The sequence below is a fragment of the Kogia breviceps genome, chromosome 5, assembly GCF_026419965.1.
Source record: "Kogia breviceps isolate mKogBre1 chromosome 5, mKogBre1 haplotype 1, whole genome shotgun sequence".
Taxonomy (NCBI): Eukaryota; Metazoa; Chordata; class Mammalia; order Artiodactyla; family Physeteridae; genus Kogia; species Kogia breviceps.
In genome coordinates this window covers 16,212,729-16,237,874 of record NC_081314.1, presented here as the reverse complement: position 1 = coordinate 16,237,874, position 25,146 = coordinate 16,212,729, and the positions used below count along the sequence as shown (strand labels likewise).

At 39.3% G+C, this 25,146-nt stretch overlaps 1 protein-coding gene across 7 annotated transcripts in view; it reads left to right on the top strand.

Moving 5' to 3' along the window:
- Positions 1–12,463: 12,463 nt before the first annotated feature.
- The window catches only part of ARMC8 (armadillo repeat containing 8), a 103,907-nt gene continuing 91,224 nt past the window's right edge, over positions 12,464–25,146 (top strand). For 3 of the 7 annotated variants that reach the window (XM_067033718.1, XM_059065178.2, XM_067033715.1), the window contains exon 1: positions 12,480–12,781. In XM_067033718.1, the coding sequence (XP_066889819.1) occupies positions 12,737–12,781 (45 nt within the window). In that variant the 5' untranslated portion in view covers positions 12,480–12,736. The other 4 variants (XM_059065176.2, XM_067033717.1, XM_067033720.1 and 1 more) reach the window with 4 other exon arrangements.

Here is a 25,146-nt window from a genome sequence, read left to right as displayed (position 1 = left end):
CAAATCTCGCGAGAGAGAGGTCGGGAAGGGCATGAGCAACACGGATTCCAGGGAGCTTTGAAATCTACTCGTACTTTCCCTGTTTTGGCAGGTGGTTCCTGAAGTCCAAACAGCCTGACAGGTGCTAAAAATCAAAACCAGAATAGTAAGACAAACAAAAATTCCTGGAAATAGTGTAGTTTGATAAAATCAAACCAAACTTAGGATGAACTTCTCACGGCAAAGATAAGTGCCTGAAAGTGTTTAGAAACGATTAAACGAACGGTTTTTTAAGACACCCGAAATAAAAATAAATTTAAAATAAAACGTAAAAACTCACTGAGGATTTTGAAATTATCTCCTCGAAAAGTTTCTAAAATTATCAATTATTTTTTTTAAAAGGGGCCAGGGACTCTTCATTTTCCTACCAAATGGTTGTTTGCGTAACTAGACTGCAAGCTCAATGAGAGCAGATGAATATCTCGAAAACATCCAGGAGGGAAAAGGACCAGACTGACAATTGAAGAATTAGTGGCCAAGGCAGAAACAAGCAAACAAATAAAACCCTTCTGGCAAATTTAATCAAGAAAATAATCAAGATAATACGGAGAATAATAAAACCATCTCTGCTCATTAAAAAAAAACTAGATAAAATAAACAATTTCTAGGAATAAAGACACCAAAGTTAATTCAAAATGAAGCAGAAGATGTAAACAAAACAATGACAATAAGAAGACACTGGGATATATACACTACCAAATGTAAAATAGATAGCTAGTAGGAAGCAGCCGCATAGCATAGGGAGATCATCTCAGTGCTCTGTGTCCACCTAGAGGGTGGGAGAGGGAGGGTGGGAGGGAGACACAAGAAGGAGGAGATATGGGGATATATGTTTATGTATAGATGATTCACTTTGTTATACAGCAGAAACTAACACACCATTGTAAAGCAATTATACTACTATACTAAGATGTTAAAAAAAAAGACACTGGGAAAGTCAAAGACATAAATCCATTGAAAGACATTTATGAGTGATTTATAGGTGATTTCTTTCAAATTTACAAGGAAGATACACTTTTAATCATATCTAAATCAATCAAGAAGGTAGAAAAATATGGAAATCTAATAGTTCCTATTAGTTTTTTTTTTTTTTTTTTTTTTTTTTGTGGTACGCGGGCCTCTCACTGTTGTGGCCTCTCCCATTGCGGAGCGCAGGCTCCGGACGCGCAGGCTCAGCGGCCATGGCTCACGGGCCCAGCCGCTCTGCGGCATGTGGGATCTTCCCGGACCGGGGCACGAACCCGCGTCCCCTGCATCGGCAGGCGGATTCTCAACCACTGCGCCACCAGGGAAGCCCGTTCCTATTAGTTTTTAATGTTTTATTTTCTCTTCTTTTTTTTTTTTTTTTTTTTTGCGGTATGCGGGCCTCTCACTGTTGTGGCCTCTCCCGTTGCAGAGCAGAGGCTCCGGACGCGCAGGCCTAGCGGCCATGGCTCACGGGCTTAGTTGCTCCGCGGCATGTGGGATCTTCCCGGACCAGGGCACGAACCCGTGTCCCCTGCATCGGCAGGCGGATTCTCAACCACTGCGCCACCAGGGAAGCCCTATTTTCCCTTCTGTATTAAATTTTTTGAACTATATAAAGAACAGATACTTCTTTTGACATTGTTAAATTTAACTTCAAAAAAAAAATTTTAACTTCTTCCACTTGATTTTCAATCTACAGGAATTATCTTTTTCTGGATTTTTTTTCTCCATTGAAAAATTGTTAATTTTAATTAACTTACTTAAAGTACCATGAACAAATCAAATCTTAAGTGCACATTTTGATGAATTTTTCCATATGTAATCACCCATATCAAGATATAAAACATTTCTAGCATTCCAAAAGAGTCCCTTGTGCTTCCTCCCAAGCCTATTCTCCCAAAAGAAAAATTCTAGTCTAACCTCTAGCACCGTAGATTAGCTCTACTTGTTTTTAAACTTCATAGAAATGTCAGTGTATATTATGTACTCTTTTGTGTCTGGCTTCTTTCACTTAATATCTGTGAGCTTCATCCATGAATCTATGTAACTGAGCAGGAGGACCCTATGGGGCCTTCGCAGGGCAGATGACCACCACCCCCAGCCCCTGCAATGTCCTCCACCTACCTCTTTGTAGAAAAACTAGCCACCTAGGCCTTCTCCAAGTTCCAAAGAATAAATTTAATTAGAGAAGTGAGAAAATGCAGAAGCAAAGGAAAACAATCAAGCAAGACAAAATAATAATAGTTTAGCCATTAAACAAAGTCAAGGACCTTTAGTTCCTCCTCAAGGGCTATAGATAATAATCTGAGCCAAAGAATTCCCTGGCGGTCCAGTGGTTAAGACTCCGTGCTTCTGACACAGTGGGTACGGGTTTGATCCCTGACCCATACCATATCCTTTGAGCTATTTTGCAGATACTGAAACTCCCACCAGGTGGAAGAAGTTAACTGTATGCTGATCACAAGCACGGATACCCCAGATTGGTTGGAATCAGAAGGTTGATGATGTTGACTCCCAATTACCTCACCACCAACCAGTCAGAATGTCCACGAGCTGATCATGCACCCACAACCCCCTCTTTCACCCTGTCTTTAAAAACCTTTCCCTGAAAGCCATCAGGGAGTTCGGGTCTTTTGAGCACTAACTACCTGGACTCCTGGCTTGGCGCCCTGCAATAAACACTGCACTTTCCTTCAACACACCCTGGTGTCAGTAGATTGGGCTTTACTGTGAGCAGGTAAGCAGACTCAAGTTTGACTCAGTAACAACTATACTATAGATAGATACAGCCATAGTATACTATTTCTTATTGCTGTGTTGTTTTCCATTGTATGAACATACCACAGTTCATGTATCCATATTTCTGTTGAAGGACATTTGGATTGTTTCTAACTTGGGGCTGTTATGAATAAAGCCACCATATACATTCTTGTAAAATCTTTTGGTGGACATAACACTTTTCCCCCTTGGATTATGCCCAGGAATGGAATCTCTGGATAACATAGTAGATATATGTTTAGCTTTAATAGACAGTGTCAGTTGTACTAATTTACACTTTCCTACGTAATATGAGTGTTCTAATTATTCCATGTGCACAACAGCACTTGGTATTATCTGTCTGTTAAATTTTATCCATGTTGTTAGGTGTGCAATGGTGTCTTCTTGTTATTTCCATGTAGATTTTACAACAAAATTTTAATATGTCAATTTGAATTTTCTTCTTTTGTGACCAATAGGAAACAATAATTTAATGCCCTAACATTCAAAATCTCATGGTCAAAGAAGGAAATAGAAGATCATGAATAGGGATGAAAAAGTGCATCATGGCTTAGCTCTTAACTCTATTCCCAACCAACACCCCATTTCCAGAGGTCATACTGGTATGTTAATAAACTTGAGAATTCTCACTGACTTTCTCAAATCCAGAGAGGATAAAACTAAATCAATAACCTCAACTCCTTCCCATGCTGAATGAGGTGAAATGGGAGGATTGTGGGAGAAAAATGGATGTGTGAACAATGAAAATTCTTTTTGCAAACATGAAGGGCCATTCGCTGAACAGGTAGACCCTCTCCAATTTTGTGTGTGGTCCATGAGGAAAGTCCCTCTTATTGGGTGGGAAAGGAATTCCCTGATTCTGTCAGAGCAAAGACAGTATCTAGATAGAGGCACCCAATGATGAGCAAGATGAAAAAAGAAACCACATATCAACTATGGAAACATGCTAAAAAGAGCATAAGCTGGGATGAACCTGGGCAGGTGTTAATTAAAACTCCTTAGATACAACCAGATCTTTCTCCTCTAAATCAAGTCTGCTTGTTGAAATGGTTGATTCCAAGACAGAGAAAGTACAAAATGAGCATGGATCATCTTGTGCCAGAAAACAAGGAAGTGCTCAAAGAATCTGAGACATCAAAAGGACACTGAGTGAAGGTTTTTTCCACTGGCCAAATCTGAAACAATTTCAGCATCAAAATGCACCATCATAGTAACAGACTTTAGCCCATTGAATAAAGTCGGAATCTACTATTCCATCCTGACATAAATAAGTAAATAAATAAATCGGAAAAGAGAGGTCTTATTTACACAAGAATGCTGACTGATAAGTATAGAAGGAAAGTTGGAGTTAGAAAATCACCATAAACCATCATCATCATCATCATCAACATCACTTGTTACAAGGAAGAATTTTTAATGAATGCTAAACAATTGGGGAAACTTTGAAGAGTAATAGGATACTTACATTGTCTCAATGTATCTATTATTTGAGACTATATGATCTCAAAGTATCTTTCCAAAAGATACTAATCTTTTTTTTTTTTTTTTTACGGTACGCGGGCCTCTCACTGTTGTAGCCTCTCCTGTTGCAGAGCACAAGCTCCGGACGCGCAGGCGCAGCGGCCATGGCTCACGGGCCCAGCCGCTCCGCGGCATGTGGGATCTTCCCGGACCGGGGCACGAACCCGTGTCCCCTGCATCGACAGGCGGACTCTCAACCGCTGCGCCACCAGGGAAGCCCAAAAGATACTAATTTTAACAAAGAGAAAAATAAGGATTTTACACTAGAGAAACCTGGCAGACACCACCTAACAGAGTGATCAAAGTTAATCTCACTAGGAATGGACAAATCCACATCATGTGCCCCTGAGACATTACTTCTGTGGTATTCCTGCCAAAAATGCATAACCTGAATCTAATCTTGAAAAATAGGAGACAAATTGAAATAGACAAAAAAAGTTTTTTAATAACTGGCCTGTCTTTAAATATATATATATAATGGTCATGAAATACAAGGACAGACTGAGAAAGATTAAAAATTAAATGATACTGAAGATTCATGATAACTGAATGCAATGTGTCACTATAAAATACATTATTAATTGCCAAACCTGAATAAGATCTGTAAATTAGATAGTATTGTATCAGTGTTAATTTCCTGATTGTGATCATTTTACTGTGGTTACATAAGGGAATTCCTTGTTTTTAGGAAACACACACTGAAATATTTAGGAACGTATATATCTGCCCATACATGTATTGCAGGGGCTAGAAGCTAAGAAACTATTGGGCTGGCCAAAAAGTCTCTTCAGTTTTTAATTAAAAATGAAAGACTCATTTTTCATTTTCACCAAGAACTTTATTGAATAACATATTCACCCTTTTATTCCACTACCTTCTGCCATTTTTCAGGCAAGTTCATAATTCCTTCTTCCCAAAACATTTTATCTTTTTGAGCAAAGAACTGTTCCAGGTGCCTTTTACAGTCTTCCAGGGAATTGAATTTTTTTCCATCAAGAGAATTTTGTAAAGATGTAAATAAATGGAAATCCAAAGGTGCAATGTCTGGTGAATATGGTGGATGAATCAGAGCTTCCCCAGCCAAGCTGTAACAGTTTTTGCCTGGTCATCAAAGAAACATGTGGTCATGCATTATCCTGCTGGAAGATTATGCATTTTCTGTTGACTAATTCTGGACGCTTTTCGTCGAGTGCTGCTTTCAGTTGGTCTAACTGGGAGCAGTACTTGTTGGAATTACTTGTTTGGTTTTCTGGAAGGAGCTCATAATAGAGGACTCCCTTCCAATCCCACCATATGGACAACATCACCTTCTTTGGATGAAGACCAGCCTTTGGTGTGGTTGGTGGTGGTTCATTTCGCTTGCCCCATGATCTCTTCCATTCCACATTATTGCACAGTATCCACTTTTCATCGCCCACCACAATTTGTTTTAAAAACGGAACGTTTTCATTACGTTTCAGTAGAGAATCACATGTGGAAATACGGTCAAGAAGGTTTTTTTCACTTAACTTATGTGGAACCCAGACATCAAAGTGATTAACATAACCAAGATGGTTTAAATGATTTTCAACGCATGACTTGGATATTTTGAGTATGTCGGCTATCTCCCATGTGGTATAACATTGATTGTTCTCAATTAATGTCTCGATTTGATTGCTCTCAACTTCAACTGCTCTATCCAACCGTGGAGTATTATCCAACAAGAAATCACCAGCACGAAACTTTGCAAACCACTTTTGACATGTTCGATCAGTCACAGCACCTTCTCCGTACACTGCACAAATTTTTTTTTTCGTTTTGGTTGTGTTTTTACCCTTCTTGAAATAATAAAGCATAATATGCTCTGAAAATGTTTCTTTTTTTCTTCCATCTTCAATATTAAAATGGTTACACAAAAATTCACCAGTTTTGATATCTTTTTTTTTAATGCACGCTGATATGACAGCTGTCACATACAATCTAACAAATTGTTTTGAATGAAGTTAAAGACAACTAAATGCTACTAGAGCCATCTTATGGAAAAAACTGAAGGAATCTTTTGGCCAGTCCAATACATTTCTTAGACTCACTTGCTGGTTGAGGTCTGGATTGGGTTTTGCAAATGAGAAACACTTGTGTGAGGTTAGAAGGTAGAAGAAAAGTAAAAGCTGTTGCTTTTCTCTTCCGGCTCTGGAAATGGTGGTGGCAGCTCAGCACCCCAAGTTCATTCAGTGATGGTGAATTTCTCACTGTTCCTGATCTCAAGGGAAATATTCCCTCCCTGTTTGCCCTTTATTCCTTCCAATAATTTTGTAAACTTTCTGCTTAAAATACAAAAAATGGGTTCTTTTTTCCTGTATGTTGTACCAGCCAAGATGTCATTCAAGTAAAAGGCAACAAACAAGATGTTTTCAATCATGAAAGTACTCCAGGGAGACAATATCCATGGGCCCCTCTTGAAAAAATATTACTTGACAATGAAATCCAGCCAGATAAGAGTTGAATAAACTTATGACACAGGAAGGAAGGACTGTGTTTAAAAGATGATTGGGACCTCCCTGTCTGTTCAGTGGTTAAGACTTCATCTTCCAATGCAGGGGGTGCCGTTCGATCCCTGGTCAGGGAGCTAAGATCCCACATGCCGTGCGGTGTGGCCTAAATAAATAAAGTCTCTTTTTAAAAATGGGGTGGGGTGGGCGTGGGGGAAAAAGAGAAATTTAAAATGGTCAACATCAAAAAAATCTTTTAAAAATGGATGATTTAAAACAGAACAGAGTGAGGGGATTGGAAATGCCATGTTAGGGGTAGAGTACTTAATGAAAGTAGGGTGGTTCTGGAAGACCATGTTGATAGGGTGACATATTGAGCAGAAACCTTCATTAAATAAGGGAGTGAGCTGTGGAGCTATCTGGGCAATGAGTTTTCAAGTCAGTTTATAAATAAAATGTTATACACATCAAGATAAAACATCCATCCCTGCTATCTGTATCTTATAATTGAACTAGGTGATTATGGCACCTACCACCACCTGATGGCAGCACATTCTACAGGAAAACTAAAGAGTGAGCAAGTCTGTGGTGGTAAAACTAAAGAGCGGCAAACATCACAGAGAGATAAAAGAGTCCTGTGGTGTCTCTAGCCTCTGAATCTTAAACTTGTCAGACATTCCATTCGGACTTTCTGATTTCATCAGATTTTTTTTTTTAAAAAGCAAGCACTTTCTCTTGTTTATAGGTTTGATGACATCCAGATTGCATTCCGGTATTGTAAATGGTGAAGATTGGATTTGCTTTGCCTAAATTGTTACCTTCACATCTCCATTTTCAAACTCATCTGCCTAATGTGGCCATCTTTGCTTGGGGTGGGTGTGGAGTTGTCTTTTAGTGCCCAGGTAATCCAGAAGATGGCAACCCATCTGAAGACCTGCTGATTTTATAGTGTCTCTTTTCCTATAAATAATCGGAGCTCTTGTCCTAGCACTGATTTTGCAAGATCTGCCAGTGTTTCCACAGCTAAGTGCAGAGAAGGGGGTGTCTTAATTGTTCCATTATGCAAATGTTTATGGACAAGCCAAGCTCTGTGTGGAGCAATGCACAGAGCTTTGCCTGGTCTGTTCCTGTTGACACTGCAGGTCAGAGCTTGGGTGCCACCCCCAACAGAAAGACTTCCTGTGACTTTAGTCCTGATGAGGTTCCCTCATAGATGTTCCCTTTGCCCCACACCTTTTCACGTATCATCCTACATTCTAATGACTTGTTCTCTTGTCTCTCTTCCCTTTTTTAAAAAAAAATAAATTTATTTATTTATGGCAGTGTTGGGTCTTCGTTGCTGCTCGCAGGCTTTTTCTAGTTGTGGCAAGCGGGGGCTACTCTTCGTTGCAGTGCGTGGGCTTCTCATTGTGGTGGCTTCTCTTGTTGCAGAGCACGGGCTCTAGGCATGTGGGCTTCAGTAGTTGCAGCGCGCGGGCTCAGTAGTTGTGGCACACGGGCTTAGCTGCTCCACAGCATGTGGGATCTTCCCAGACCAGGGCTCGAACACGTGTCCCCTGCATTGGCAGGTGAATTCTTAACCACTGTGCCACCAGGGAAGTCCTCTCTTCCCTTCTTTTGAAAGCTCTGTGATAACAGGGAATGTATCTCTCTTGCTAATTGTATTACACCCCCCCCGCCAGCACTGTGCCTGGCACATAGTAGGTACCTAGTAAATATATTTTATTGAATGAATTAAATTCCAGGATCCTTGGCCCTCTTATTATTATTATTCTCTAAATGAGTCCCTTTATCATTATTAAAGACAAACAATTGCTTAATACATAGTGACTCAGTTTTTTACACTTAAATTCTTCACTCTGTGTTTCCTAAGAACAAAGATATTCTCTTTATAACAACAGTACAATTATCAAAATTGGTACATTAACAATGGTACCTCATCTACAGAGTTTGTTCACATTTTGCCATCTTTCCCCTTGATGTCCTATATAGCAAGAGGGGAAATTTTTTTTTCCAGGATTCAATCCTAGATCACAAGTTGTACTTAATAAGTGTCATGTCACATTATTTTCCTTTAATCTATAGCAACTCCTCAGCTTTTCTTTGTCTTTCAGGCCAGTTTTGAAGGATGTAGATGTGTTGTGTCTCTCAAGGTTTGTCTAATGTTCCCTCATGATTACACCCATGCATTTTTGGCAGGAATACCACAGAACTGATGTTGTGTCCTTTTCAGTGCATCATATCATGGTGTCTATTTATCCCATTAGTGGTGATATTAATTATAATCACTTGAATAAAGTGGTGTCTACCAAGTTCCTCTACTATCATTAGTAACTTGTGGGGAGGTTCCGTTTCTCACCATATTCCTACCAGTTAGTTTCAGCATCCATTGTTGATTCTTGCCTCAAACAAGTGTAACTCATATGGTTGTCAAGGGGTGGTTTTCAAATTCCATCATTTCTTCTATATTTGTAAGTTGGAATTCGACCACCGCAATTATTCAGTTAGAAAAAGAGCATTTTCTCTTTTTTTAACTGTAGTTTCTAGTAGAAGACTTTTTCAACATCTTACTAATTCTGCTTTATGCATATACACATTTTACACCCTCCAAGCACCTGAATTACGGATGCATTATTTCCCATTGCAAAGCCCTTGTAGATTTTCCTTAATTGGCTGGTTGCTTAAGTGAGTGCTCAGTAATCCCATGAGGGAGACTCCTATCAGGTCCCAGGGGATTATGTATGAGAGAGCAAATTATTGAACCTCTCAGAGTCTCATATTTTTGTCTGCTTAAAAGCAGGAACCATGTCTTTATTCCACTTTGAATCCCTAGTACAATGTGTGCACCAGTAAACCCACAGTTAGTGTCTGTTGAACTGAACTATATCTCCTCTGCACCAATGTTAGTCCATTTTCTCTCTTTAATTTATTTAAAGAATCTCTTCTGTTTTCAAATCTTTTAAAGGGTCTTCTAAATTCCTTTTGGGATCACTCAGTTTTTGTTTTGAATCTTTCTACATTTTAAGCTTTCCTTTTTTTTTTTTTTTTTTTGCATAGGTATGTTTCTACTTTCAAAAATATGGCTTTATTTCTCTACCCTGGCAGTTCCATTTAGATATTTATAAATACTTTTCAGATTTCTTTCTTGCTACTTACTATCGATTATGTATTTCTACTTTTTCTTTATTAAACTCACACTTTGTTATCATTATTTTTTCAGAAATTAATACTGCTCTGAGACAGGGGAGGATGGGGAGAAATTTCGTTCCTGTTTTCAGGGGAGTCCGTGTGGCTATTCCTACTCTCCACCACTGCGCCAAAGTTTTGTTGTTGCTGTTACGTGGAGGCTGAATCAATTTTTTTTATTACTCTCAATTTCTACTCATTATTTAGGCTTGAAGGAAGTACCTAAGATTATTTAGTAGCAAAATTGGATTTTAGTAGCAAATGGGATTCCTGATCCAAAGCTTAGGACTTTGCTAATCAATGCTTCTTTCCTGTAAAATGGCTATGTCAGTTTTCTGGAAATAAAATGGAAAAGCCTGGATGCTTTGACATGTTCCCTAGCCCCTCATCACTCTGATTTCAGCCACAGCTGTAATGATGGTTCTGCTGCAAGTTCAGATGCATGATGCCTGTATCCTACCCCAAAGGAGAGCCTGCAGTTTCTGCTTTTCTGCATCAGGTTAAGGAAGCCCTCTCTGTTCTGTGCACAGGTACAATCCAGGAGGGTAGGGAATTAAAAGCTGTGGGGATACCCTCAACTAATATAGGATGGGAGTGGTGGATTAATACTCCAACCTCAAGATGGATATCTAGGGGGTGGGGCATGCTGTATGTTTTTCAGGGGTCCTTAGGGAATAAGCAGTGACTTCAACAATGGACCCTTATATTGACTTTTTCTTCTTTCTTTTCTCACTCTGGCTGATCCATAAATTCTGTTCCATGGAAACACTTTCCAAATAAACTACTTGCACCCAAGTCATTGTCCCAGGATCTGCTTTTGGGGGTGCCCAAACTAAGCCAAAAATTCATTCAACAAACATTTACTAAGTAAGTAGTCTATGCTAGGCAGTGAGATAAAAGATCTGGAAGATAAAATTCCTAGTGCCTGCTCTGAAGTGTATAATGGGGAGACAGACAAGTAAAATATTGCCCCCAAAGTTAGAGTCTATTGTTGGAGATGCTATGTTAGAGGCAAGAACAGAATGATATGTGAAGACATGAGGGAGGGGTCACCTAACCAATACTTAGGGGAGGGGGTTCCTGGAGGATGTATTGCTTGAGCTAATTAATGAAATGTGGATCAAATACAGCTGCAACAACTCTATATCATACAAATGTCAACTGAAAATTTAGTTGATACCTCTGTACACTCTGTATAAGGGTTATGCTCTGCTCTGTTGTGGTATGTAGTACATGACATGATTCTAGGTGATATACGGATGAATATTTGAACATTTTTGTAGTTATGTTAATGTGTACTAGAATAAAAATTAGGAGCACAATACACTCGATTTTTCAGAGTATTATGATTTAGGATGAGGCTAAAATTATTTAATCAGTTGAAATTGGCTTTAAAGAAAAATATTGAATAATAATACCTGGGTGCAGGTTGGCTAAGATTGTGTGGGTGGTATGCAGAGTACTGAAGTTTGGGAAATAGTGCTGCAGCAGGAAGAAAATCTACAATGAAATCACTTCTTTCCAGAAAGTCAACAGTTTGTTAGGGGACACAGGCCCATAAGCGAGATTAGTACCACAATAAATTCAGAAACCAAGTACAGGGGAAAGACAGGAAAGCAGTGAGGAGCAAAGTGAAGAAGAGGCTAGCTACAACATCAGTTGGAAGACAATTGCTCTAGTCCAGGGGAGAGGTAATAACAGCCTGCATTAGGGAGTGGCTATAGCAATGAGAGAAATACAAGTAATATAACAGGTTCATTGCACCCATCTTGTGAAAACCTTGCTGGTTGCGAGCAGCACGAAGTTGAAACCTGTTCAGCCAAGTCCAGGGCAGTTTTGTTCATATACACCCAAACACACAAATGGAGTGGGAGAGCTGAATTCATCAATCAGAAAATAGAATTAGAAGCATATTTTTACTTGGCCTCAATTATCAGAGGGTTTTAGTGATATTTGACCCCATTTTTTTCTGCTTGACTCAGAGGCTGCAGAAATGCTAACACATATATAACGTTTTCTACGTTCCAGGCATGTTCTAAGAGCTTTATATTTTCCATCTTCATAGCCCCTTATTTTACACAAGAGGAAACTGAAGCACAGGAGTTTAAGTAACTTGCCGAGGTAATGCAGCTCTGTGAAGCAGCAAGGATTAAACTCAGGTGTTCTGGCTCTAGATTATCTATTCTTAACACTACACTAGAATAAAAGGGTCGGGCAGATAATGCTGAAACACGTTACACTTCAACGATGGATCGTGAAACACTCTTACTGGTGGCAGGAGACCTGGTTCTGAGATCACAGTTTCTCCATCTGTAAAATGGAGATAATAACGACACCAGGAGTTTGGCGCAAAGAAAGAGTGAGATAATGAATGTGAAAGTGAACTTCCAATTATGTATTTGGCTCTACACACCAGTTTTTCGGATGAAGCTTGAAGCAAGACTCCGCCCCTGAGGCTCCGCCCACCGCGAGCCGCAGGTGGGGCCGGCCGATCTTCTTTGCGCATGCGGAAACTGCTGCGCGCTCCCACCTCTCATCCAGGCTGAGAGTAGCTGCCGTTTCTGAGAGGAAGATTCGTTAGGAGGCCCCTGGTGCGGTTTCCCTTTGCTCTCCCCTCTGCGGGCCCTGGCCGTACTTCAGCGGTGTCTAGAGCGTGGTCCGTTCTCGTCTACCTGCCTGACTTTCTGCAGAGGTAACTGTGGTTGGCCCAGTAGTCGGCTGTCGAAAGTGCCGGCCCCGGCGCCGGCGCCGGCTGCAGCCGGGTGGGAAGGCTCAAGATGGCGTGCCTGTTGGAGACCCCAATCCGCATGAGCGTCCTTTCGGTGAGTGACCGGCCGCAGCCGCTCGCCTGCCCGCCCGCCCGAAAGCTCGGGCCCAGCCCGCAGCATTCACCACCAACGCGGCATGCCTCCTGGGCACCACTCCTTGGGGTGGCCTCCGGCTCAGCTCTAAGCAGGGGAGTTGAGAGAGGATGGGCGGGCGGGAGAGACGGGACCCGGCCGAGCCCTAGACGTCTCCAACTCCGGGAGCGCTCACCGGTGCAGGTTCTCAGGACGGCGTTGGGCGGGCCGGGTGGTTGGACACAGGGGCAGCTGGCCCGGCGGCGCGGCTTGGGCTTTGCCAGGCGTTTCACCGAGCCTTCTTCTTATCGATGCCTCTTTCCCGGGGTCGAGCGCTTTGCCGTGTGAGGCGCCGGGCTTGCCGCTGGCCTGGGGGTGAGCGCCCACTCAGCCCTCCGTGGCTTTGGCAAAAAGAGACGGAGGCTTCTTGGCCCCCACTGTCTCGGGGCTGCCACGCCAGGTTTGTGTGGCTTCTATCGCGTCCCAGCACCCGGTCACAGGCTAGAGCTGCTTGCTTCTTGGCAACGGGAATTTCATATCAGCTGCAACGTCTCCTAGTGTATGTAGTTATTTAAGCCCCTTTTCTCCGCTCTGCTGCGGAGGTCGCAGCCCTGAGTCTAAAGGAACCTGTGACTAGCCTTCCTTTTTCCTTCACGGGGAGTCAAACGTTGAAAAAAGAGATCAGATTTTCCTACTATTGAAAGAAGGGAATGTATTGACATGCCAGGAAGTAATACCTAGTTTGTTCGCTTAAATTTAAAAATGAAACCAGAACTTTCATCTTTCGCTGTGTAGCTCTTGAGAGAACCAAGGACCGGGGTGAAAGTTACTAGGGATAACTTAGAAGGCTTTTGCAACAAATGAGAGCTGTCCAGCTCTGAGAATGGTCAGTTTACCAGTGGTCCATTTGCTGTTGTTGGAAACAAGCAGGCAAAGACTGGTTGACCATCTTTTAGACTTATCGTGGAAGTCAGTCTGATGTTAAGAGGATGGTTGGATTATAGATGCCTTGTCAGTTTCCCTGAGTCTGTGGCTCGAACGGGTTTCTGTTCCCTGACTTCTCCCACAAACACCTATCTGGAAGCACTTAGGACATTTGCTGCAGTTCACGGTTAGAGCATTGTGGCATTTTCCACCTTGATTTATTTGGGCGGGGGTGGGGTGGGAGCTGTACACAAATTTGTCCTCTGATCCATTTCAGTAGTCCCTTTTCTTATTTTTAAACTAGCTGGGGACATACTGCTCACCTAAGCATTGAATTAGCTTGTTACTCCATCTCTGACTGACACCTAGGCACATTTTGTGGGAGAGCAGGTCAATGACTTTCCCTCATTAGCTTTTTGTTGTTTTTTTAAGTATGCATCTGGACTGTTCTCAATTCCCTTAATTATCTAGATTATCCTTCATTTGAAGCTTCTTTAGTTTTTGTACGTTGTCAACCCATGTAGTGTAAAATTGAAATTTTGGGTTTTTTTTTCCACTCCCTCAGTAAATAATATATCCTATATTACTTTATTCAAAAACTTCTTGAAGAGTATTCCCTACTTCTAGTGGGTATTTGCTTTAGCCCTAGTCTCATTAGGGGCTCTTTTTTTTTTTTTTTTTTTTTTTTAAGGTTTTCACAGTCCCAAAGTCTGGTCTTTCAGTTCTTCAGTTCTGGAGCCTTGGGAAATCAGACCTTTGGATAAATGATTTAAACTGTCTAAACTCACTGATTATAATAATTTCAAGTGAAGCCTGTACCTTTCAAAGTTCTACCTAGGGCACCACTTTTTGAGATACAAAGTGCAAGTGGAACAGGAATTAATCATCAGAAATTATCTTGAAAATAATTGGTTCCTTTAATAGGCTACTATTTTGCACCAGTTGTGTACAACCCCCAATGCACGGTTGAGCTCAGCTATGCCTTCAGAAAGCTCACCGTCTGAATGACTCCATAACCTGAGGAACATAATTCACACCAGGGGCAGATCAAATGGTTTTAAAGAATTTCCATTCAAGGCCCTTTATACCTTCTCCTCTCTGAGAGATCTCATTCATTTTTATAACCTTAACTATAATCACCTCACATATCTACATTGTCAGCCTTGACTGTTCTCCATCTAGTCTCACGTCTTCAGTTGTGTGGATGTTACCCATCACTTTCCAACAAAGCACATTCCTTCTCCTAAGAGAACTTAGTCCTGACTTCCCATTTCTGTTAATGGTATTATCTTTCATGGATCACCCACTGTTAAACCACTTGAATCATCATTGACTCTTCCCCCTTTCATGCCCCTATAGCTATCAGTCCTTAAGTTCTGTTGGCTCTTCATTCTCAGTGTTTCTCACATCTGTCTTTTCCCATGACCACCCTCTCATTCCGGAACTTATCATTTTGTGCCTGCATTACCACAGTTCCTTGCAGTTATTTTTACTGCCTCTAGTGTCTTATCCTCTTAGTTGAATTCAGTTCTCCACATTTATTTCCCTATACAGCACATCGGATGCACCGGTTCCCTGTTTCAATTCTTCAGTGGGTTCCTGTTGCTAAAAGGCTGATGTTCATATTCAGCTTTGGATATAAGATTCTTTATCCTCTGCATGAACCTCCTATCCCATATAAACTGGCTTTCTCAAGTTGAAGTGATCTTGGGTTCTTACAAACCCCAGTAACTCTTGTTGTCTGCCTGCTCATTTGCACATATGAATTATAGCTTTGTATAGGTTTATTCATGTAACATATTTTGAGCTTCTGTCATTTGCCAGGCATGGCATTGGGTTTGGGAATACAGTGGTGAGCTACCTAGACTCTCTTTGCCTTCTTGGAGATTAGCCTAATGAAGAAAATAAACATCAAAATGTCACACAGTTTTTTGTGAATGGTGATTAGTGTTATGAATGAAAAATATAGGGTGCTGTACAAGCATGTAATAGGGGAACGTGTTCTAATATGGAGAGCAATGAGAGCTAGGGAAGGTTTCCCTAAAGAAATGACAATGAGCTAAGAGTTCAAGGACAAGTAGGAACTAACTAGAAAAACAGAAGAACAGTCCAAGCAAAGGGAACTGCTTTTGCAGTGGCCCTGAGGCTTTTAATAATTATTCTGTTTTATCTTCTTATAGAGTAAATTAATTCAGAGGTAAGTGCTTGACCTTTTCTTCTTCTTAACCCAACTACTTTTTATAGCACTATGTCTTTCATTTATTAGATTCTCAATAAATATTTGATTGGACTATTTATTTGGAGGACTTGGACAAAATCTCCAGGTGTCTTTCTAGGCTACACCATGATCACCCCTTTCCTTCTTTGATTTGCATTTAGCATTACAACATCACTGTTTTCAACAAATTTATAAATTTTCCCATGTTTCCCAAACTTTTGGGTGATTTTACATTGATTGCATTTTTAAAAACTTTTTATTTTGAGATAATTACAGATTTACAGGAAGTTGCAAAGGTAGTACAGAGAGATCCCTGTGTATACTGTACCCATTTCCCCCGTTTGGTCACATTTTATATAACTATAGTATAGTATCAAAACCACAAAACTGATACTGGTATAAATATGTATACATTTCTATAACACCATAGTCAAGATCTCCCTCATGCTACTTCTTTATAGTCACACCTGCCTACTGCCCCACACCCACTATCTCTAACCCCTGGTGACAACTAATCTCTTCTCCATCACCATGATTTTGTCATTTTCTATAATGTTACATAAATGGAGTCATACAGCATGTGACCTTTTGAGATTGGCTTTTGTCACTCAGTGTAATGCCCCAGAGCTCCATTCAAACTGTTGTTTGTATGTATCAGTAGTTTCTTCCTTTTTACTGCTGAGTAGTGTCCTATAGTATGGATATATAATATGGATGTTTGAAAGATGGTTTGCTTAACTGTTCACCTGTTAGAAATTTTGGGCATTTCCAGTTTTTGGCTGTTATAACCTGCTATGAACAAACGTGCAGGCTTTTGTATGGACATAACTTTTTGTATCTCTGAGATAAATGCCCAATCGTGCAATTGCTAAGTTGTATGGTAAATGTATGTTTAATTCTTAAAGAAACTGACAAACTTTTCCAAAGTGGCTGTACCATTTTACATTCCCACCAGTAATGTTTGAGAGATCCAGTTTCTCTGCATGCTCACCAGCAATTTGGTTTGTCATTTTTAATTTTAGCTATTCTAATAGATATATAGTGATATCTCATCATGGTCTCAATTTACATTTCTGTAATGATTAGTAATGTCAAAAATATTTTCATTACTTACTTGCCATCCATATTTTAGTGAAATATGAATAAAATATTATAGTGAAATACGAATAAAATATTATAGTGAAATATTTTTTCATGTCCTTTTGCCCACTTTCTAATTGGACTGTATGTTTTTTTACTGTAGAGTTTTGAAATCTCTATATATTCTAGATGTGAGTCCTTGGTCAGATGGGTGCTTTGCAAATATTTTCTCCCAGTCTGTAGCTTATCTTTTCATCCCCTTAAACATAGGTTAAAAAATGAACTTTGATCTTAATTTCACACCTTGTACAAAAATTAATTCAAAATGGATCGTAGATTTAATTGTGAAATATAAAACTTTTAGAATAAACAAAATATGCAGAACCTTGGGCTTGGTAAAGAATTCTTAGACATAACACCAGAAGTATGACCTATTTTTTAAAAAATTGGTAACAGACTTAAGATGAAAATTTATGCCTTTTGAAAGACCCTGTTAAGAGGATGATTACACTTTACTTTGGTCAGTTTGTAGTGATTTGAGAGAGACAAGATAATAAAATGCCTTTGAATCATACTGTAGGCTGGCACAGACTGCTAAGGCCTTCGTTACATTTATTTCCCATTGCCATTATGCCTATTTGATAAGCAGTTATTTGAACTGTATAGGGTATTCCAAGTCTGGATATTCCTTGATTATGTTCTGTTCTTGATGATTGTAAGCATTTGTTGGTCTTCAGGTACTCTCTTACATGGACAACTGACAAGAGTTAAAAAATGTTTTTCTGTGAGGTTAAGCTCAACTATCCTGTAAGTATGAATTTGCCCTCTCTTGGTTTTTAGTAGTAAATGCAAAGTAAAATCTTGTCAGCACATTTTAAAGTTTCCCTTCTGTTTTCTCTACAAAACACTGGTAAGCACAGGGTATGTCAGGAGGTGGTCCTAAAAGAAAATCAGTATGAACTTCTTAATCTTTAATGGCAATGTGTGAAGAATGGGAGATGCTCATCGTATGTTTCTGGACATCTTCTATCTTTTTAAGGAAAGATTGCCACCTGAATTCAGACAGCGAATGCTCAGGAAGTCTTTTAAGCTTTACCAAGAGTTAGGTAAGGTCTTCAGTTTCACTTGGATATCTATATCTAGCCTTCTTATCTCCTCCCATTCCCATCAAGAATCTTAAAGTAGTACCAGGAGCCAGGAATTTCAGTTACTCTGACTTGTATCTTTTTGATTTCTGATTTGGCAATTGTTTTGCAGTGTCATGTGTTATGTTGTCTTCTAGGTAAATATATGGATTTATTGACAAAGGAAGATTTCTGTTATCTTCTGGAAATTGGAGAGCAACTACCTTCACTGAGCTGTAGTGCTATGATCCTTAGGACTGTTTAGCTAGGAATGAAAAGTATTCCAAATGAGAGCTGTTTTGCAGAAACAGCCCCCACTTGTCACTTTGGTAGAAGAAAACTGTTTTGATCTCATTTCGTAAACTCAGAAGAATAAAGAGTTAGCTACATTCTCTGGCATATTCATAAAACAGTTACTGGGGGAAGGGAAATGATGAGATGGTGTTATGCTTTCTATTAAAAATGAAAAGTTATGGTCCAGTGGGAAGAGTTTCCAGCCTATAGAATCTATTAATATTTGGAGATCTTTACCACCTGCAAAATGATTAGAGAACACATGATACTTCTGTTTCTGGAGTGTTTTAAGAGTTGATTAGGCTTTCAAAAAGTAAGACATGACTGATTGGATATGGGGAATGAGGAAAAGGAAAGAGTCATAATCATGATCAAGCATGATTGACAAGATTTTTAGTTTTATATCTAGGTGGTATCCTCTACTGAGATGGTGAGGATTAGGAGCTGAACATGTTAGAGGAGTAAGGAGGAAAAATGAGTTTCATTTTGGACATGCTGAGTTTGCAGTGTTCTCTGGGAATTCATTTAGAGGTGTCCAGTAGGCAGCTGGATATTCTGGAGTGTTTTCCACACCACCAAGCAATTCTCTAGCTCTCTGTGGATATAGCTGGGTGTCCTACAATTTAACTCAATTCTGACACTATTTACTTGGAGATAGTATCAGATTCCACAGGTTAAGTCCTGCAAGACTGCCCCCACTTCAGACAGCAGTTGCAAGTCCAGGTTGTTCTCCTGTCCTCTGACTGACCAGTTATAAATCAGGGGTTCCCACTGCTCCCTCCTCAAATTCAGTCATTTGTCAGAATGGCTCACAAAGCTCAGCAAAACATTTATCTTATAAAAGATACAGATGAACAGCCAGGTGAAGAGGTACATAGGGCAAGATCCAGAAAGGTCCCAAGTGCAAGAACTTCTCTCCATGTGGAACTGGGGTGCACCACACTCCTGGCAGGTGGATCCATTCACTTACCTGGAAACTTAATCACATTTTATTCAGGAGTTTTTATAGAGCGTTAATCTCCAGCCTCCTACTCTTCCACTTCCCAGAGGTTGGTGGATGGGACTGAAAGTTCCAGCCCTCTAATCACTTCGTCTTTTGGGTAACCAGTCCCATCTTGAGGCTATCTAGGGGCCCCAGCCTAATCGTTCATTAGCAAAACTCTTGAAAGATGTTCCTTATGAATAAGTAAAGACGTTGATGTCACCCAGGAAATTTCAAGTGTTTCAGGACCTCTGTGCCAGGAACTGGGAGAAAGACCAAATATATTTATTTATTAAACCACAGATATAGAGGTCTAGTGCTTAAACCTGGGGAGATGATTATTATTGGGAGTCATCAGCACAATGACCGAGTTCTTAACCTTTTAAGGGTAAGAGGCTCAACACCATCTTCCCCAGAAAAACATGCATCTGCCTAAAGAATCACATAATTTCAAGGGGCTCATAGATTCCCTGAAACCCACACATAAATCTTGAGTTAACAGTTCCTATTCTTTATTCATTCCAAAGTCAGTCACAAAAACATAGAGCAAAATTTAAAACTCATTTTAAATCATTTTGGAATGGTAAAAATTGTAACAACAAGGTTTTAAAACTCACGTAAGGTATCATATGGGGGATTTGGCTCTGAAGAACTGTAATCTTCTGCCCAGATTATGCCAGTGATCTTCCCCAAGGTGTACTGTATGTGCAGAAAGGGCTTTGTGTAGCAGATGGTATAGCAGGCCTGGGAGGCAGAGCTAGATGAGAGATCTAAGCCAGGACAAAGTAAGGCATTTGTGGATCTGGGCATAGGCAAAGTGGAATAGACAGAAATTACAAGTGGCCCGTGATACTGACATAATAGTCACAGGCCACAGTGTGATTGATGGGTCAGGCAGATCCTGCCTATGGTCGGAAAGCTAATGCACCAGTTGCTGGAAGTGGCGGGCTGAGTGTGAGTCAAGCACCATGGATAGCTCTGAGGCAAGGGTGTTTGCTGCCTCTAAGAATCTGAAGCAAATAAAGCCTTTAAAAAAAAAAAAAAAATCAGAAGGCAGCTAGCCTGTCTGGACTGTACCACCTCTGAGGTCTACCATGAAAGATGGTACCCTGGATCTCAAAGTCATTACATGATTGCAGTCTTGAAGAATAAACTATTCTTATGGTCAAGGGCAACATCACACCCATGTCTGAATAGCCTCACTCTGTTATGTCAGGATTAAGAAGTAGGCATTTGAATGCATCCTAGTGGATTTCCTGGGCTATTTTACCATTCTGGAAGGCATCTAAATGAACCTTTGCCAACCCAGAGAATACCTCAATCTTTATAAAACTCCTCACAATCCTTGTCACTCTTATGTCCCATAGAAGGTTCTTGCTCCCTTGGACTTCCAGATTCTGCTATTTTGCACCATAAGTCCTTACATGGTCCACTTACTCTGTCCAGAGGGATCTCTTCTTGCTCCTCAGTCTTCAGACATTCTTGTCTACATTGAAGAGTAAATGAATAGAATTTAATAGTGAGAAAGAACCTTACAAATCATCTAGACCCAAATAGCTCTTTGTGATTTGTACCATACTTTAAAAGGTACATTGCAGTACCTGATTAGAAAGAAGCATGAATGCTAAATTGCTTCCAGTTCTTGAGACCACCTAAGCATCTTTATAGCATGTTGATACGATATACAAGGGCAATAATAATATTTTATTACATTAAAAACTCACTACTTTGCTCTGGTTTTCCTTTTATGAAGAAAAAAACCCCCCTTTGTGTAAGTAAAATTATGGAATCTTTGCCTGAAAGAAGCCCGCAGATAATCTTTAGTTTGTCCTTGTCTGTTTTTTATTGATGAAAACTGAGAACCAGAGAGAGTGACCTGTCCACTGTCATATACTATTGTCTATGAAGTGTCGTAGTTAGATTTCCAAACACATAGAGGAAAAATTTGTGTGCACAGCCTTACATTTTAGAATTTTATTTTCAAACTTTATATGAGTACTGATTTATTTGCTATTTATTTTAAAGTAAGTTATCTTAACATGTAAAATCTGATTTTCAGTCTTAATTACTTATTGAGAGGTCAGGGCTACTGCTTATCCAAGTAGATTAAGTTTAAAATTATATATTTCAGTATTTTCATAATTGTGTTTATGAGATTGAAACATTATATTCTAGGAATTTTGGTTGTCATAAGTATGTTACATTCTGCACTGATGGGACCCAGCCAAACTGAAGTGCCATTTTATAAACTTCCCAAAGTTTCTAGAGACTGCAGAAAAGCAGGGTTTTGGTGAATTTTGGGAGGAAGGATGCTGCAAACCTCTAGAATCACCAAAGAATGAATCCCATAATTTAAAAAAAAAATGTAAAGATAAAAATAGTTTAAAAAATACTATGTGATGGGTCTGCAAAAATTGAATGAGAATCTGATTGAATCCTCATGGGGCCAGAAGTTTACTAGAATACAAAAAAGTAAAAGAAAAGAAAAATCAAAATATCCACAAAATTTGGGGTTTACTTAGGCATTTTCTTCTAATTTTTCTTCCTTTTGGAGGCAAGTAGGAATTTTTTTAATACATAGGGAGGGCATGATAGCCATCTGCAAGGAAAAGGTCAATCTTTGTTATATTATCCTTTTTTGTATTGTTCCAGAGGGAGGTAGTTTTTTTTCCCCCTCAAAATTAGGAAAAAATTCTCTAGTTCCTGGACTTTAAATTGAATAATTGTGAATCAGTGACTGATCTAAGCAGTACAGTTATTTGGCATTTCAGAGAATTGTCAAAGTGACAGTAGGAAGCATTTGTTTGGACTGAGAGTTGGAGGCATCCGAAAATCAAATCTTGGTTTCAAATTGTTTGGGATGGAGAAGAGGTTCTGGAGCTCCCAGCTGACTGGAATGTTAAGAGCTGTTTCAGTTAGTGGTTCTCAACTCTGCTAGACTCCACACCCCCTTCTTAAAACGTATTTTGAAGCACCTCCTTGGCTCTCCTGGAGTGAAATTCATAGATAACTGCTCTTACACGTAAATTTTTAAGGGTTGGCGTAATGCCTCAGCTGTGTTAAGGGAGAAAGAGCAGGAAACTAATTTATATTATTTAAATGAGTAAGTACTAGAAAGAAGTAATAAAATAGTGATATATTTACAAATAAGGGTAGTTTAGCTGTAAATATGACTGCTATAAGACAGAGTGATATAGGTATGATGTGATGGTTACGTAAATACAATAAGTGATACTGTTTTTGATGTGATTTTTCTGAAATGAACAACTTTCGATAAAGTTCCTAACAAGACAAAGTACACCCTTTCCTATATTCATATAGGAGTTGCATTCTTGGAAAATGGTATAGTAAAATGATGCGAAACACATTTTTTGTTTATATGTAAAATGGAGTTAGACTCTAGGCTCACGTAATTAAAGTTTATTTTCCTACATGACTGCATAGTGGAAAGTCTTTTCGGGGGTGGGCCTGTTGTCCCACTCACTGCAGGACATCTAGCATCCTTAGCCCTTGCCCACTAGATATCAATAGCACCTGTTGTCATTTTGACAACCCAAAATCACTTCCATAGATTTAAAGAATGTATCTTACGCAGTAGTGCTGTCCCTGTTTAGAACTACTGAGATGCTGAGCGTTTGGGGTTCTCTGTGGGGGATGTATTAGTACACTTCCCTCTTTCTCTCCTGCACTTCTCCCTCCCCGCAGCTTGTACAGTGTATAGTAAAAGGATATGGAAATAAAATGTGCTGTTAAACAATTCCCCCCATAGCATGTATAGCCCTATAATATTCTGTATCGTTTATTTATTTTTATTGCTTTTTATCTTTCTCCCCTTGCTGAAATGTAAGCTCTGCAAAGTTGGGCTTTTTTTGGTTCTTGCCTAGAACAGTGCCTGCATAGCTGTCTAAATATTTGTTGACTGAAGTAAGGAGTACAACTTTAGCTTTGTTTTGTATTCCCAGGTGTATACTATATCACTATAACACTAAATTGCGTTTCTCAAACACACCACATTGCTTCAGAACTCTTTTGCATGTGCTGTGCTCTCTGCCTAGAGTCCTTATCGGTTTTTTCCTCCCCATTTCACCTAGCAAAATAATACTAGTCTTTAAGATTAATCATCCTTGCTGCTTAGATACCACCTCCCCTTCCACCCTTAACTTCAGTAAATTGTATCTTCAGCTTTCTTTTTATCTTGTGTTCACTTTTATGGTTACACTTATCCTGTGTTAGAAGTGACAACTGTAACTTACTTACCTATCTGTTTCCTTTCTGTGCTGTGAATGAGTTGAGGGTAAGGGACTCTATCTTAACTCTGTTACCAGCACCTAGTAAATTAAATATATTCACATGTTGAATTTCAGTATGAAATAGGTTTTAAACTGAAGCTTTATAGAGCTCAAACATTCTGTTTTTTGGGTTGTGCTCCTTTCATCTCTTCCCTAAACCAGGATTTTCCCTGACAGTGCTGAATGATCAACATTATGAACAATTTTATCTTGAAGTTCCTAGTAGTTTGTGGAATAATTGACACATGAAATTTGGTTAATATGGCAACAACTAGTTTAAACATTCATTTCTCAGGGGTCAGAATTCCCCAATGAGATTTGTAATATTTCAGTTTCTAAAGAACACATGAATTAAATGAGAAAATAGATATGAAAATACTTTGTAAGCTGTAACATACTAAACAAGTGTCAGGTATTATAAAAATATTTGTATTCTGTCTACCTTTTCTTTCTGATTTGGTGTATAGGAACGAGAACTCTATAAATTGATTATTCCTTGCGACTTCTTTGGCAGTACAGTGGTTAAGACTCCGTGCTTCCACTGCAGAGGGCACGGGTTCGATCCCTGGTCAGGGAACCAAGATCCCTCATGCCAAGGTGCAGCCAAAAAAAAAAAAAATTACTCCTTGAACTATGTATTAGTATTTGTAACTGTGATTTTATGTTGTCTGAGTCCATGGTTATACCTACAGTTATAATGAAAGTTAGTAATAAAAAGTGCACTAAGGATTACCTTACATATTTTTAACAGTTATTTTAAATCTCAAGTAATGAAAGTTTAGATTTTTAAGGTCAGCATTCAAATGCATATTTATTTCTTGCTAAGTACTTAGCTTGGTCTGAGAAAAAAGCTGCTATCAGGTGAGGAAAGGTATGTCTGAATAATTAGACTTTAATCATGAATATGACTATAAATAACTGAGAAGAGCATTAGTACATTTGTTAAGGCAGTTATATTTTTTATACAAAAATAGGCTGTTCCTGAAATCAGTATTTATATGGTTCATTTACAGTTTACAGGGGTTTTTCTTGTGTGTTATCTCATTTGATCCACACTCTGAGCTATGTGGTAACGTTACCATTTTATACTTGAAGAAACAGTCTCAAAATTTTATTTTTGCCCTATGTCACAAAGCTACCAAGTGGTAGAACTAGGTTTCAAACCCATCTTCTGATGCCAAGTCATATATTCTTTCTGCCATTCAGTGCCTGAATATTAAAGAACATACTATTTTAATGAAACACACATAGAGCAAGACTTTAATGAAATAAAATAGTTTGATATTTTCTTATTAACACTTAAACCCTCACTCTTCATTGTCTAATAAACCCATTGTTTCACTTCAGGTTTTAAAACTTCAGTTGAACACATTTACTTCTTCCATTCTTTGAGTTAAATCCCATTCGTGGCAAGTCTGGGACTTAATAATTTGGCA